This window comes from Chinchilla lanigera, unplaced genomic scaffold (assembly GCF_000276665.1).
Source record: "Chinchilla lanigera isolate Chin_1 unplaced genomic scaffold, ChiLan1.0 scaffold00225, whole genome shotgun sequence".
In the NCBI taxonomy this organism is placed as follows: Eukaryota; Metazoa; Chordata; class Mammalia; order Rodentia; family Chinchillidae; genus Chinchilla; species Chinchilla lanigera.
In genome coordinates this window covers 48,440-64,694 of record NW_004955626.1, presented here as the reverse complement: position 1 = coordinate 64,694, position 16,255 = coordinate 48,440, and the positions used below count along the sequence as shown (strand labels likewise).

Below are 16,255 nucleotides of genomic sequence, written 5' to 3'. Positions count from 1 at the left end.
TGCTGCTTTTGCTCTGTTGTGCCTCCTTGAAGTGTTTCCCCTGTGCCCTGACACTCTGCCTTGGAACCAGCTGATTATGGACTGAAACTTCCACAAACTATAAACCTTTCCTTCCTTAGTTTTGGGTATTGGGTATTTTGTCTCAGCAACAAAAGTAACCGAGGCAAGTATGGTTTTGAGACATCGCTGAATAGAGTAAGAGCCTCATTCAGAGGTACTCAGAGAAATTCAACTAAAACAGAGGAAATTGGAAGAAAGAGGAGGGACACACACCCTGAAACTAAAATTAATCTGACATGAGATTCATAGATCAAGCAAAACATAGATAAAGGACTTAATAATGGCCAGTGAGCCCACCTGACAGCTGGTGGGTCACCAGATCAGGATGATGGCTATATGTGGAATCTTGAAAGAAGAAGAGGATATACTAAAATAGTGTGGCTAAGTCAAGTCATACAGGACAGTCTTGGGATGTAAGGTCCCCTGCCTCTTCTGTCTTCTCCCAAACAGAAGATGCTACAACCCAGCAGTAAGTTCTGCCAACACAAACTGATTCCTCCCTGATGATTGACCAGTTTTCCTTTTCTTTTCTTTTCCTTTTGTTTTCTCTTTTCTTCCCATTTCTTTTGCATATCAGAACTCTAACTGGAATCTCCAAGAACAAGATTAAAGACTACAGGGAGGCATAGTAAATGGAATGGCTAACTCCTCACACATAACCGGTGGTTGGAGAGGCTCAGGGAATTAAACAGCCTTATACCTCAGGAATGTGGAGCTGCTGGCTGGCTCCAGGCTACCAGGGAGAGGAGTGGAGAGTCATACCACAACACCCCCCATCTTGCCCAAGGAAGTTACAGACTACAGCAGAGGTGGGTGATGGTGGCAGCAGAGCTTGTAAAGCAATGGATAGGAAGTTAGCACACAACCTCAGGAGAAGAGTAAGAATTGGGACTGAACAGGTTTGGACTATAACAGCAGGAGCAGAGGACTAGACACCCCACACTGCAATAAATAACCTGAGAGGACAGAGGCTCACCAGTGGAAGAGGAACACAGAAGGCTGAGTAAGGATGAGGAAGAGCCAAGGCACATGGGACTAAGAACAGCCCCTGCCCCCTATCTATCTGAAAACAACACAGCAACTGGGAGAGAGATGCCAAGGGAAACAAGGTAAAGAGTTGGAGGCTGATAACTGACATACAAAAAGTCGTGGCTTGCTCTTCAGTGTAGTGAAAATCATCATTCCTCCAAAATTGCTATACAGAGTGATATATCCCAATCAAAATACAAACAACATACCTCACAGAATTAGAGAAAACAATCTTCAAATTATTTGGAACCAGAAGAGACCTAGAATAGCAAAAGCAATTCTGAGCAGCAAAGCCAAGGTAAGGGGCATCACCATCCCTGAACTGAACTTATACTACAAAGCTACTGTGATAAAAACAGCATGGTAGTGACAAAAACTAAAATATAAAACAGACCTGAGGATCAGTGGGATAGATTAGAAGATACAGAAACAACTCAAAACACACTCAAGCACCTTTTCATTGACAAAGGCTCAAAACACCTTCATTTGGAAGAGATAGGTTTTAGTAAACGATGCTATTAAAACTGGCTTCCCACATGCCAAAGAAAAACTAGACCCATTTCTCTCACCATGCAGTAAATAAAAATTGAAATGGATTAAAGATCTAATACTAAAACAGAAACCATAAATCTATTGGAAGATACAATTGGTAGCACTCTTGAAGATCTAGGAGTAGATAAAGTCTTTATGAACAATACCTGATTGCACAGGAAATAATGCAAAGAATCAACAAATGCGGTTTCTCTTATTAAAGAGATATTTCACAGCAAAAGACACCACCAACAGAGTGAATAGACAACCCACACTGTGGGATGAAATTTTTGGCAGCTGTTCCACAGACAAAGTACTAATACCTAGAATATATAGGGTTGAAGGGCTCAGAGAGAAAATTAAGATATATTATTAACAAGTACAAATTCTCTTTGATGAATGTGATTACTATGTATATGTAAAATGTAACAATAAAATTAACAATAAAAAACAATTTACACTGGTACCTCAGTTCATAAAGTTTTATTTGCAAACAATCTGGCTCACAAACAGGAGTGTTTGGCAGAATTTTGTTTTGTATGAAACTTCTGCATTGGGTGACAAACATAACCGCTGCTGTTACCCATGCAAACACAAATGCGGCCCATCTTTTCAAATTAAATTAGTGAACTGAAGTACTGCTGTATGTAGACAGTACAAAGTAGAGAGAAATAAAAGGGGAAATTAAAAGGAAGAAGAGGAAAAATAGAGGAGAGAGGAAAAGATGTAAGAAGCAAAGCAGGACAAAGAAATATTTCCCAAGTCTCAGAACTTGTTTAAAACTAGTGAAGAGTAATGGAGGGAAGGAAGAGAAAAAGAAAAAAAAAACACTCACACAAATGTCTAAACATAATGAGCTCACTTTGTAGCCCAGGCTGTCCTTGAACTTGCAGTGATTCTCCTGCCTCAGCCTCCCAAGTGCTGGGATTACAGGCATGCACCACCACACCTGGTTATGATGGTAGTTTTAGGTATGCAAAATAGTAGTGGTTTTGTAGTTTCAACTTTTAAAAATTTTAGAAATGATCCACTGAAAACAGTTACCGCTTATATCTGAATTCATAGGTGAAGCTTTTGGGAGGTGATTTAGGCATGGTGTGTGATACTGGATCATGGGTGTGTGATAATGGATTAGTCCAGATTGTTTTAGTTGTGGGTGTGGATGATGCATTTACTGAAAAGGGTAGACCCACCCTGCATGAGTGGCACCAATGGACTTGTAGCTGGGATGGAGTAAAAAGCAAAGAAAAAGGAAGGTTGCTGATTCTTGCCTGCCATCCAATAAAGTGTTTCTCATATGTTATGCTGCCTTGTCTTGGAGCCAGTTGACCATGGGCTGAAACCACTACAAACTGTGAGCCAAAGTAAACATTTCCTCCTCAACATTTTTTGTTACTGTTGTCTTTTTGACACAGGGTCTTGCTATGCAGTTCAGGCTGGCCTTGAGCTCACTTTGTAGCACAGGCTGGTCTCAAACTTGCAACAATCCTCCTGCCTCAGCCTCCCGAGTGTTGGGATTACAGGCACGTGCTACCATGCTTGGCTTCCTCCTTAAATTTTTGGATATCAAGTATTTTGTCCCAGCAGTGAGAAAGCAAGATGGAACCTTTGATAATGGTTGTCATTTTTCTATTGGCCTACAAGTCAGGTACTTGGTATCATTTTTATACTAATAAGAACAATTTCTAAAAATCAGGAAAAATACTGTGCAGTAAATTGAGTTTGACCTTAGCCATTTTACAGAATCCAGGATCCTGGCTGGAATGTGTTCAGTATTGGTGAGTACCACTAAGGGTTATTTTACAAAGTATGGAGCACAGGTATGCAATTTTAGTTTGAACTGGTGGATGCAAGAGTTCCTCATTGCTCTCTTTACTTATCAGAGTTTGTATGGATAAGAAGTTTTTCTTTTCCATACAAATCTTTGCTTCTCTTTGTTTGTTTTTGGTATTTTTCATTCTTTAGTATTTCCTTCTTAATTTCATTCTTTAGTATTTAGTAGATGGAGTAGTATTTAGTAGATGATTCTTATTCTAAATATTAGTATTTAGTAGATGATTCTTATTCTAAAGTAATCCTCCAATTTGGTTTTGCTATTCCCTACTGTTTAATCTATGTCTTTGTTCTTTGCTGCCTCTACAATCCTGTTCTCTCAAGTAATTTATCTTCTCCAATTTTGGTAGTCTGTACCCGCATGTTCCTTCATATCCTTTGATAGGACTCCCCACAAGGCACAGAACAAACTCTGAGATCAACCTACCCTGGCCACTCAGTATTCTCAGTGGATACTTAGTCAAGGAGGAATGCCTGATCCATTGACCCCATCCATTGTGTCAGAAGAGTCTAGCCTGCATCACCTTGCCCCGTTGACTAGTTTGCTCAAAAAGAATGTTGGAGGAAATCTAAACCCATAGCAGCCATGAAACAGAAAGGGAGAAGCTGAGACAAAAATGTATCTTTCTAGATCATGACTTCCATGACTCAATTTCAACCAGTTCCCACCTCCTAACAGCACAACACTGAAATCATCAACAAATAATCCAGAGAGTCATATTTAGCACCCCCATGATCCAAATACTTGAGATATCTGGGGACACTGTAAATCAAAACATAATATTATGCCCCTGGCCCCAGAAGACTTATGTCCATCTCTTCATTCAAAATGTATTTTGTCTGTGAATTGAACTCATAACTATTTCGACATTGCTTAAAAGGCGAAGTCCAATCCTCCACTGAGACTCAAAAGAAACTTATTTCTGAGCTCCTGTAAAAATCAAAAGGAATGTAAAATACTTCCAACATACAATGACAAATCATCCAAGACCAGTTCCATTGTTGATACCCAGACATTTCTCAGCAAGAAGGTACATAGGATAGGGCAGCTTAAGATAAAATACAGGTAGAAGACATCAGAAGACTGCTCTGGAAACATGTTGATGCCTAAGTACTAGGGTACCCACTCTGTGGCAGGCCGGATAGTTTCATCTTGATTTGATTTGGAATTTGTTCTGGGGATTGGTGGAATACATTTCTAGATTTGATAGGTGTGTCATGGAGGTATGGCTGCAGTGTCTATGCCTGGCATATTGTCTTTTCCGTTCTGACACTCCTCTTGTGCTGTTTCCTGGCTCCCATAAATTTTGCAACTTTGTCCATCATGCCCTTCCCTGACACCTCAACCATGGAACCAGCTGCTCAAGGACTAAAACCACAAGTATATTCAACCTCCACATTAAACTGAGTACTGGATAATATGTCTCTGCTATGAGAAAAAGAACATACATTCTATTCTTGGTTGTTTTAGTTACATTAGTAAGAACACTGAACGCATATGCAATTTTTAAAATAGTATGACTATATAAGGAGCAACACTGTGATTTTAATACAGATATTACTGAATCTTTTCTTTTTTTTGTGTGTGGTTTTTCTCCGGTACCGGGAACCGAACTCACGACCTTGCGCTTGCCAGGCAGGCGCTTTGCCACTGAGCTAAATCCCCAGCCCGATATTACTGAATCTATACTATGCCTACAGTAATGGTAACATTTTTAAGAAATGAATATCAATTGGGAAAAAACTGTATATTTCAGAATCCCTAGATTTCAAAGAACCTGAGAAACCCAATAAAATTACAAAAAGAGAATTATCTCTTTCCCCCTAATGTTTTACTTCTTTAAACCTCTTTAAACAAATTACTAGAAGTATTACAAACACAAAAGTGAATGTGAAATCAACTTTTCAGAAGTGAGGTGACTCACATAACTGGCATACAAATCATGAAACAGACTATAGCCAGCAGCTTAGGTTCCCCTCATACCATCTTCCAACCACATCTACATGGGGGGATTTAATTAGATAGTGAATGTTTAAATTAAAACAATTACTACATTTTAAGACACATTGCCATTAATCCTCCTAAAAATTCACCCCTTTGCTTCAAGCACAGTAATCTCATTCTTGTCACTTTCACAGGTGGTTCAAGAAATCTTTTTTGTGGCTTTACAAAATATGGTGAAAAATATAGTGAAATACTGCTACTGAGTGCAATGTAAAAGAAAGGCAAGATTGTAAAAATAATGTATGTCCTCAAAATTCACTGGATCTGACACAATGCAGCTTTTAGCTTGTCCCAAAAGTCAAAATGACCACAAAAGTTAAATTTTTCCAGTAATTTTTATTAGTACATGTTTGAAATACACAAACTTTACATCCATCTTGTGGGGAGGAAAATGTACTTAATATCTTCATTCTTTTTATTCCCCTTCCTCTATCTTGCCCATCCCTCCATCACTTTATCCCCTTCTCATTTAAAAAAGATCTTTCTCCCTGTTTGCTATTATATTTCTAAAGTTGTTAATACCTGTGTTTCTCACATAAGAGAAGTTATGAGATATTTAAACTAGTGACTTAGTTCACTTAACATTATGGTCTCAAGATGCATCTATTTTCAAAAATATGACTGAAATTTATGCTTATCAAAGTAGTACTCTATTGTATACAAAGACATTTTCTTTATCCATTTATCTATTGGTCAATATATAGGCTACTTCAATGGTTTTGCCAGTATGCTGCTATAAACATGATTATGTATTCAACACTATAATATGGTGTCTTGAAATTTTGGGGGAAGTTATCTAGAAGGGAAATAGCTGGGTTGAATGAAATTTCTTTCTTTAGTTTTTTGAGGAATCTCCAGAGATTTTCAGATTGGTTGTACTGATTTACATTCATACTAACAATTCAGAATGGTTCCTTTTTTGCTGATGGCCTCACCAGTCTTGGTAATAGTTGATTTGCAGAGGGCAGTGATTCTTTCTGATGTAAGATGCAAATTCAGTGTTCTTCAAATTTTCATTTTCCTAGGGAGATCTGTTTCAGTACTTAACCCATACTTTATGAACTCTTAGATTTTAAAGTCAGCTTTTTGTAGTTTCTGGTATCTCATCACTGGCTTTATTTCCCTTTTCAAATCTTATCAGTGATATTTGATTTTTACTCTTTTGCCTGGGATTAGCTTATAGGCTTATCAAATGTGTGGCAGAAAAGTGTGCAGTGTGAAAAAAGATGTGAACCAAAGTGGCAAATAAAATGAGTGTGAACCAAAATAAGTGTGGGTTTCTGATATAAAGCCTACCACCAGATGCTGTCACTTGCCACTAATAATTTTGATCAGTCTGTAAGCAACTGACTTATGATCTCTGTGTAAATCAATCTGTAATGTTAATCTGCATTTGTAGCCACTCCCTCATGCTAAAAGGATCAACTTGGACCAAGCATTAGATTCTCAGAAGGAGTTGGCAACCTGTGTCTTACATGAGCAATTCAGAGGTTTCACTATTCTAGGAAAATCCAGTGACGCTGCTGATGTGACTGGAGGTGGAGGCCAATTGGTAAAATAAGCTATGAAGAACAGCTGTAAGTGCAGATAAATCTTCCCTCCCTCATTTAACAATCCTTTCCTGTGTTTGGACTGGTTCTTCAGAGGCCACACCATGAAAGCCTGGAGATACCTGTTCTATATATTGGGATTCCAGAGTCACTCTTCTTGGACAATAGCACTACATTTTTAGAAGTATCATGAATGATACATTTTTTCCTATTGCCTGAATCAACCTAAGACCAAAATTCAGAGGTGTAAGCCTGTATACCACAGTATACCTGTGTATGAAAATGTAGGCACCACTAGATCACTAGATCACACAAATTCTACAAATACCTCTACTGATGCCATGCAGCACTACCTTGCACTAGGGAGCAAAGAGGCTTTATTTTTTTAGCTCAAATTGAGCCCATATGACACACAACAAATGAGTGTGAACAGAAAACAAGAGCACAAGTCCTAACTCACACTTGCCTAAAGGTGTTTGTGAGCCATCTGAAGTGTGTGGCTGTCTGCAGTGACTCATTATGTGAGGATGTGATCAGGAAATAGATGGCAATGTTATCACACCATGTTCTGTTTACAAAACTGTGGTAACATTCCTTTCACCTTTTTTTAATGAGCAATGAATACAGCACCTGCTCTGAGCTACCTTCCCAGGGCTTTTTTTTTTTTTTTTTTTTTTTTTTTTGAGACAGGCTTTCACTAAGTTACCACAGTACCATTTGTGCTTCCAACCCTCCTACTTCAGCTGCTCATGCTCCTAGAATTACAGGCATGTGCCAAACACCCTTTCACTTTTTTTATCAATTTTAACCGTCAAACAAAAAGGAGTGGAATGATTCATATATAAAAACAGTATATTTAAAACCTTTAAATACTAGTGTTAGTGGTAATTTTGTAAAGTATTATATGTGAAATGACCAGCTCTTTGCTTTTCATAATATGTTTATTATCCTCTCCAATTACAATCTTCACATCACCAAAATCTTAAAATACAATGTATTTTTCACATACTTACAATTTTATCCAGTGTGCAATCCCACATCATATTCTAAGGATGTAAGTCAATTAATTGACATCCCATAGTTTAAAGAAATTACAGCCATTTGTGATGGTGCACAACTGCATACATAGCCTTGTGAGAGTACAGCCAGAGCTTACCAACTTCAAACCCAGCCTGGGCCAATTAGCAACTAAGATATTATCTCAATAAAAGTAGAGAGTTTGGAATTGAGCTCAGTATAAAGATCCTGAGCTAGTTCTCCAGTAGTAGAAAAAATAAAAAATCAAAAGGAATGAAGTTTCTGTTGATGACAGTTTTGATTTCAAAATAAAAAAGGATATCTGAAGAAATGTGAAGTTTATATCCTGTCCATTTTAAATCTTCAAAGGGTGTGTGATGTGATGGAACTTTCAACATATCCACAATTCACAGGGATTCTTTCCATATGGACCCATTAACACAACAGGAAACAGACATACTTACATTCCCTATATTATTTACCACAAAGCTTTCTAGTTCCTTTGTATTTTCTTGTCCTTGAGTGCCACTTCAATACCTAAAGGCCTTGGCACACTGTTCATAACAGAAGGATTCTCGCTACTGATTTGGTCCATGAATCTAAGTCTAAATGGAACTAATAGTATTGTATTGTATACCTTCACAAGCCTCCACCTCAGTGTTTATATTCCACTGAAGACCACAGGCGTAAATGAAGGTTTGTACCACATGGCTTACTTTCATAAGGTTTCTCCAATGTGAGTTCTTTGATGCCGTTGGAAGGAAGTAGCGTAAGCATAGGTCTTACCACATTCTTTACATTCATAGGGTTTCTCTCCAGTGTGAGTTCTTTGATGCACTCGGAGGACAGTGGAGTAAGCAAAGGACTTACCACATTTACATTCATAGGGTTTTTGTCCAGTATGAATTCTTTCATGAGCTCGCAGTGTCCTAAAAGCACCATAGGCTTTACCACATTGTTTACATGAATAGGATTTCTGTCCAGTGTGAGTTCTTTCATGATCTCGCAGGGCACTGCCATAAGCAAAAGTCTTACCACATTGTTTGCATTCATAGGGTTTCTCACCAGTGTGAATTCTTTCATGGTCTCTGCAGGCTCTGGAAAAAGAAAAGGCTCTACCACACTGTTTACATTTGTAGGGTTTCTGTCCAGTGTGAGTTCTTTCATGACCTCGGAGGGCACTTGAGTGAGAAAAGGACTTATCACATTGTTTACATTCATAAGGTTTCTGTCCAGTGTGAATTCTTTCATGTATTTGTAGAGTACAAAAAGCACTGAATGCCTTTCCACATTCTTTACACTTATAGGGTTTCTGTCCAGTGTGAGTTCTTTCATGGCCTTGTAGGACACCACGATAGGCAAAAGTCTTACCACATTGTTTACACTCATAGGGTTTCTGTCCAGTGTGAGTTCTTTCATGAGCTCGTAGGGCACTGCAATAAGCAAAGGTCTTACCACATTGTTTACATTCATAAGGTTTCTCTCCAGTGTGAGTTCTTTTATGATATTGGAGGGCAGTGGACCAGGAGAAGGACTTACCACATTGTTTACACTCATAGGGTTTCTCTTTTATGTGAGTTTTCTCATGCCTTTGGAGGCTACTGGTGTAATCATATGCTTTACCACATTGTTTACATTCAAAAGGTTTGTCTCCAGTGTGCGTTCTTTCATGTCCTCTGAGACTACTACAAGTAGAGTAGGCCTTACCACATTGTTTACATTCATATGGTTTCTCTCCAGTGTGAGTTCTTTGATGCACCTGAAGGGAAGTGGAGTAAGCAAAGGTGCTACCACATTGTTTACATTCATAAGGTTTCTCTCCAGTGTGAATTCTTTGATGTACTCGAAGTGCAGTAGAGTAGGCAAATGTCCTACCACATTGTTTACATTCATATGGCTTGTCTCCAGTATGTGTTCTTTCATGTCCTCTACAGCCATTTGAACTCTTGAATGCTTTCCCACACTCCTTACATGTATAAAGTCGATATCCACTGTGCACTCTCATATGTAATTCAAAGTCTTGAAAACAAACAAAAGAATTCTCACATTCCTGACATTTGTGAAGTTTCACTCCAGTATGAATTTCCTTATGTAGCTGAAAACTACTGCAGTGTTTAAAGTCTTTGCCACATACTGCACATTTGTAAGCCTTTTGTGCATTGTGAATCTTTTCATTATATTGTGAATGTGTGGAAATGCTGAAGGATTTACCACACTGATTATATTCACAGGGTTCTTCTCCAGTGTGATTCCTTTCATGTTGTTTAAGTGCTGAGTAGTACAAATAAGGTATTCCACAGGTTTTACCCTGGTACTGTGTCCCCCCAGTATGTCCTTTCATGTGTATCTTAAGTGTTATATTACAAAGAAATCCTTTTCCACATTCTTTACATTCATACTGTTTTTCTGTGGAATGCAGATTCCTGTGTCCCTGCAAGCTTGCAGAAGTAAAGGACACTTTACCATATTCTTTATATTCATAAGACTTCTCTCTATGACTTCTTTCATGTATCTGAAAGAAACTGAGAAATCTGAAGGCTTTGCCACATTGTGTACATTCATAGTGCATTCCATCAGTATGACACTGTTCATGTTTCTGGAGCCACTGGTGAAGACTGAATGCTTTATTACACACCTTACATTTGTATGATTTCTCTCCATATTCCTCAATCTCATGTGGTCTATGCTTAATGAGAAACCTTGGCTGCCCACTATGGAATGCTGGATGTATGAAGAGTTTTCCACACAAACTGCCTTTACATGGTGTTACACAAGCAGGGGTTTCCTTGGTGAGACTGAGATTTGAAACTGAGAAGATGTTTTTCCCACACTGATGACCACTGATCTCATAAAATTTTTCAAACATGTGACTTCTGTAAAGAATGAGTAGCACATTGTTAATGATTTGAAATATTCAATAGGAAGTAGAGTTATTTTTTAAATACTTTCAGGGAATATAGTTTTTCTTGCCTCCCAGAACTGTTTCAAAATGAATTAATGGAAGATTCTAGACAAGTACTTAACCATCACTAATATCACAATAGTAGGATTAGTAGGCATAGTGGTCCATGATTATAACCTTAGCTACTGAAAAGCCTAAGGCAAGAGGGTTTCAATTTCAAAGGCATCCTGGGAAATTTAGCTGAGAAGGCTCCAACTCAAATTTTAAAACAGAAACCGAGATAAATGGGCACGGTACTACACACTTGGAATCTCAGCACTAGTGAAGTTCACAGCTTTCAGGGCTGCCTGTATTACACAGCAAGTTCAAAACTGGTCTTGCTTAAATAAGGAGACCTTTCTCAAAAGACAAAAAATGAGTGGGACTAGAAGAATAGCACAGCGAAAGCTCCTACAGTAAATCCTTAGTATCAAAAGGAATATATTTATATGTAGGATTGTTACAGCTTGTATCTAAATGTCCCCTAAAAGTTTCATGTGCACATAGGTGAGGTTTTTTGGAGCAAATTGCATCTAGGGTGTGTGATACTGGGATAAAGTCTTTGTGATACTAAAGTAGTCCACTGATTGGTTTAGCATAGTTCTTGGTGTGCACAATAAGAAGGCCTACTCAAAATGGGATGATTCAGCAAAAAAGGCTTGCTTATGCTGTTGCTTGCTGCCTCTTGCCTGCACTGGAATGGACTGCTTCTCTGGTGATGCCCCTCTGCCATGCCACCCTGCCTTGGAGCCAGCTGACTACAGACTGAAACCTTTACAAACTGTGTGCTAAAAGAAACCTCTTCTTTAACTTCTGGGTGTTGGGTATATTGTCCCAGCAACAAGGAAGTAACAAAAACAAGGACTTCTTAAAAGTATTTTGAACATAAATGGCCTTGATGCATAAATATTTTTCATGAAAATCTTCTGACAATTAGCTCTGTGCTTATAGTTTACTTGCTCGTCTTTGAAAAGTCATCATCTATAAAGTTTTCTTGACAGTTGTTACATACTGTTATGAGTGAAGCTCACCTTGGATTAATCTCCTGTTTTTTGTCCTTATTTTGTGTGTTCTGCTCTTTCCATTTGTTCCCTAAAAGTCACATCCACAAAAATCATAAGGTAGAAGTTATAGATAGATATAATTCCAGATGCATAAACAACCTTACTCATTTTATAATTCTCAAGTTATAATTTTTCCAAATTTCATAAAAGAAACTTTATCTCTAATTACTTAAATGAAGGAATGACGTCATCCTTACCCACAGTGGCCAGGCTCCTGATGGTTTCCCCCATCACATCTCTGTAGAGTCTCTTCTGTGAAGGATCCAGCAGAGCCCACTCTTCAAAGGTGAATTTCACAGCCACATCCTCAAAGGACACTGAGTGCTAAGACATCCCATAAATTGGCAGAAGAAGGTGGTAAGACTGGCAGTATTAGAGATATACCCTCAAACCCTAAGATGTTCAGATACAGCTACATGGTCTCCAAACAATTACTGAAACATTGGATGACCAGAACATTAAATCTCACTTTGTCATAAAGTTAGTAGTAAAGAACACACAGAAATGACTTTTATATTCTTACCTCTATATGTCATATTGTCATTTAATAGTAAGTACCTATTCACCTTTGTGTGTGTGTATGTGTGTGTGTGTGTGTGTGTGTGTGTGTGTGTGTGTGATTTTTTGAGACAGGGTCCCAGTATGTAGTTCAGGCTAGCCTTAAACTTACTACATAGCCCATAGTGGCCTTGAACTCACAGCAATCCTCCTGCTCAGCCTCCCAAATGGATTACAGGTGTGCCTGTACGGTTAGAGTAAGGCTGACCTCACAAATGGATTACAGCCACCATGCCAGGCTCAATTCACCTTTCAAAATGAGAGAAAAATGATATTTAAAGTAACAAAAGCAATATAACTTAGTTCCTATGAGACAAACTCATTTGTACTTTATTGTCCACTCTATCAATTCATATTTTGTGATACACAGAGCAAAATGTAGATCTGGTTTTAATGAATCAATACATCCTGAAAACTATTCCCATCGATAATTACAAGAGGCAAGGCAGCCTCGGCAAGTAAAATAGGTAATTAGAACTAGAGTTTTGGGAGGTATTACATGGCATTAGAAGTATTCACATGTGAGTACTGTGGTGCCCATCAAAAATTCCAGCTAGTTGGGAAGATGGTGCAGCAGAATTATAAGTTTGAGGTCAGCAAGGGCAATAAACTTAAGGATTTGAGATGGAGTCAACTAACAGAGTGCTTACTTACCATGTAGTACTGGGTTAAGTCCCTAGAAAACCATAGTGAAATAGACCCAGGAGAATAAAAATAGTTATCTGTGACTTTTGATGCAGCTTGATAGTGTCACTGTTTGGCATATGAATCCCTGGAGGTCAGTCTCCTGGACAGGCATTGATTGACTGATTGATTGACTATTTATGGTACTAGAGATCAAATACACACTGTCTTCCAAGTATTCTATCACTTAGAAACTATGTTAGTTACTTTTCTTGTTGCTGAGTCAAAATAACCAAAATCAAAAGCTAAAAGATGAAAGGTTTATTTGGCTCACAGTTCATAGAGGTTTCAGTTCACAGTTGGCTAGTTCCAAGGCAAGGTGGCATGGCAGACCGTTATAGCAGAGGAGAAACAGTTCATGGCAGGTAGAAGATGGAAGGCAGCATGGCAATAAGCTACAAAGGACCACACTAACCCTGCTTCTGTCCGTTATACTTTATCTAGGTTACCTGCACCTAGGGCAAATGACACTCACACCTAGGGTGGGACACTCTTAATCTTGCCCAGAACTATGCCAAACCAATGGGACTAACTTAGTAAGCACATAACTTCGATCTAGGGCATCATGTACTTAATCTCAGCATCACACGCTCCAGAACCAGCAATTTCTGAAAAGCCTTACCTATGAGTAGATGTCTACTGGAGATAAATTAAGGGTACAAAAGTAAAGAGTAAGCTGTCATACTAAAAGCCTGTCGTGCCACGTATGTGGGAGGTTGGAGAGGAAGGACGATATGTCTCCAAGGATGTAAGACTAGGTAGGGGACACTTAGAGAGATGAAGCTCAAAGAAAAAGGTGACAGGACACAAATTAAGGGTCTATTTGTGTATCTCAATTGTATTACTAGCACACAGAGGCCCTGGAGTCCACTCTTTGCACCAAAAAGGGAAGGGGAGTTTGATGGTTGGGGAAGCATGCCAACTTTGTTATTTTTGAGATAAGGTCTGAGTTAGGGTTAGAGTGAGGCTGACCTTTAACTCAAGGAAATTCTTCTGCTTCAAATGATACTATATGTATTAATCACTATACCTGGCTCAGGAGGAGTATTAGATATGTCACTGAAATGTGACAATGGGGAATGTCTTGTCCCTACCCCTTCTTATTCCACAGTGTTCCCACAGTGTTCCCCTGCTCTGCTTTGCAGCCTCCATGAAGTAAGCTTAGCTTACTTAAGACTGCCTTAAGCTTAGCTTTGTTATGCATGCCTTTCTGCCATGATGTTCCTTCCTGGAATCAATCAGAGACTGAATCTTAGAAAATCATATGCAAATTTAAACCTCTCTTTCTTGAAGACATGGGTATAGCATACTGTGTCTTAGTAATAAGAAAGTGAGCCAAAATAGGGAGTTGTGGAGCAGGTGCAACTGATTGCAAGGTCTACACTTCCAGCTCTTGCTTGCTTTTTTTTTCTGATACTGAGAATAAAACCCAGAACATTGACATTAGACAACATCCCTGACCTTTTGATTTTAAACTTATTAAGTTCATAAGTTGAAAAGGCTGAGGTCAAACTTGCAATCCTCCTCCCTCAGCTTGCCACAGTGCTAGGATTACAGATGTCTACCACACTAGACTCCTAGCTTGTGCTTATACGATGAAATAAAACAAGTGACTCATGAAATTATCTAAAACAGTTATTTAGGAGTGGATGTAACGGAAGTCCCGCAGTAGAACAGTATATGTTGGCAACGAATCTTCTGACCTTAGATTTTCTTCTTTTGTATACTTTTAAGAAGTTTTCTGGCATTGTTTGTTATCGTTACCAGAAGTTTTAAAGCCACACTCTGCTTTCAATAACATCTTTCTTTCATCAACTTACTTTTTAAAAATTATTTTTTTGTGCAAACTGTTCTTAGGCATACTCTTCAAAACAATAAGTTATACAAACCACAAATACGTTTTCTTATTTTATGGAAAAAATAAAATAAAATTTCATAACAAAATAATAGAACAACAATAGTTAATACACTGCCTATTGTTATCTTTAGTTACTCAGAGTACAAGATATGGGCATAAAAAATTCTCCGATCAGTATTACCACAAACCTTCCTTTTCAATAAACTAAGAGAAATTAGTATAATACAAACTACAAAATAAATTTTCACTAAAATCACCAATGGCATCATTATTTTTCCTTCCTAACAATGTGGGATATTACTCAGAAGAGATATCAAGCACTAAGCTTCGAAATCAAACATTTCATATACCAAAATTTGGGGGCACACATGTTTCCTTTTCATATCTTTCATTTTATTTAAAATAGGAGCTCATAGCTGGAATGTAGTTTGTTGGTACAGGAGTCGCCTAGCACAAGACAATGCTTTAAAAAAGCCGAGTGTGATGGCGCACGCTTGTAATCCCAGCACTCGGGAGGCCGAGGCAGGAGGATCTTAGCGAGTTCGAGACCAGCCTGGGCTACAAAGTGAGCTCAAGGGCAGCCTGAACTGCATAGCGAGACCCTGTCTCAGAAAGACAAAAAAAAGGGGGGGGGGGGCTTTTTTTCAATGCTATTTTAAAAATTTGAAAAGTGCAAGTGAGAACATACTAAAACACACAGATATCACAGTTTCAGGTTCTCTGTCCTTAAAAGAATGAAATTCCTATTTGGCTTGGAATTATTACAGTTTCTGGCACTGATCTCACAATCCACTCACCTCTTCCCCCAAGCAACTGCAAACTGCACAGGATCACACTAGAATAAGAGTGCCAAAGGCCAAAGGACACGAAACTAAACTTTGGGAATATTTAACAACAGTCAGAGGGAAAACTCCAGACGCGGCCTCCCTGGCTCCACACAGAAGCGAAGGCAAAGGAGGCCGAGCAGGCCTCACACGGACCCGTCCGGGGGGCACAGGGTTCAGCGCTGCGCCGGAACCGCGCTTGTCCCCAGGGCGCCGGCCCGCCCGCCCGCGCCTCCGCCCGGAGCTCCCGCTCCTGACCCCCGCGGATCCCGACCCGAGGTCCTCACGCGCGGAGCCCACG

At 38.9% G+C, this 16,255-nt stretch overlaps 1 protein-coding gene across 1 annotated transcript in view; it reads right to left on the bottom strand.

The window, feature by feature from the left end:
- Positions 1 to 5,779: 5,779 nt before the first annotated feature.
- Positions 5,780 to 16,255, bottom strand: part of LOC102022449 (zinc finger protein 709-like) — a 10,950-nt gene continuing 474 nt past the window's right edge. Inside the window, 4 exon segments of the mRNA XM_013510163.1 lie at positions 5,780 to 8,755; positions 8,757 to 10,898; positions 11,998 to 12,058; positions 12,228 to 12,354. Of these exon segments, the coding sequence (XP_013365617.1) occupies positions 8,680 to 8,755; positions 8,757 to 10,898; positions 11,998 to 12,058; positions 12,228 to 12,354 (2,406 nt within the window). The 3' untranslated portion in view covers positions 5,780 to 8,679.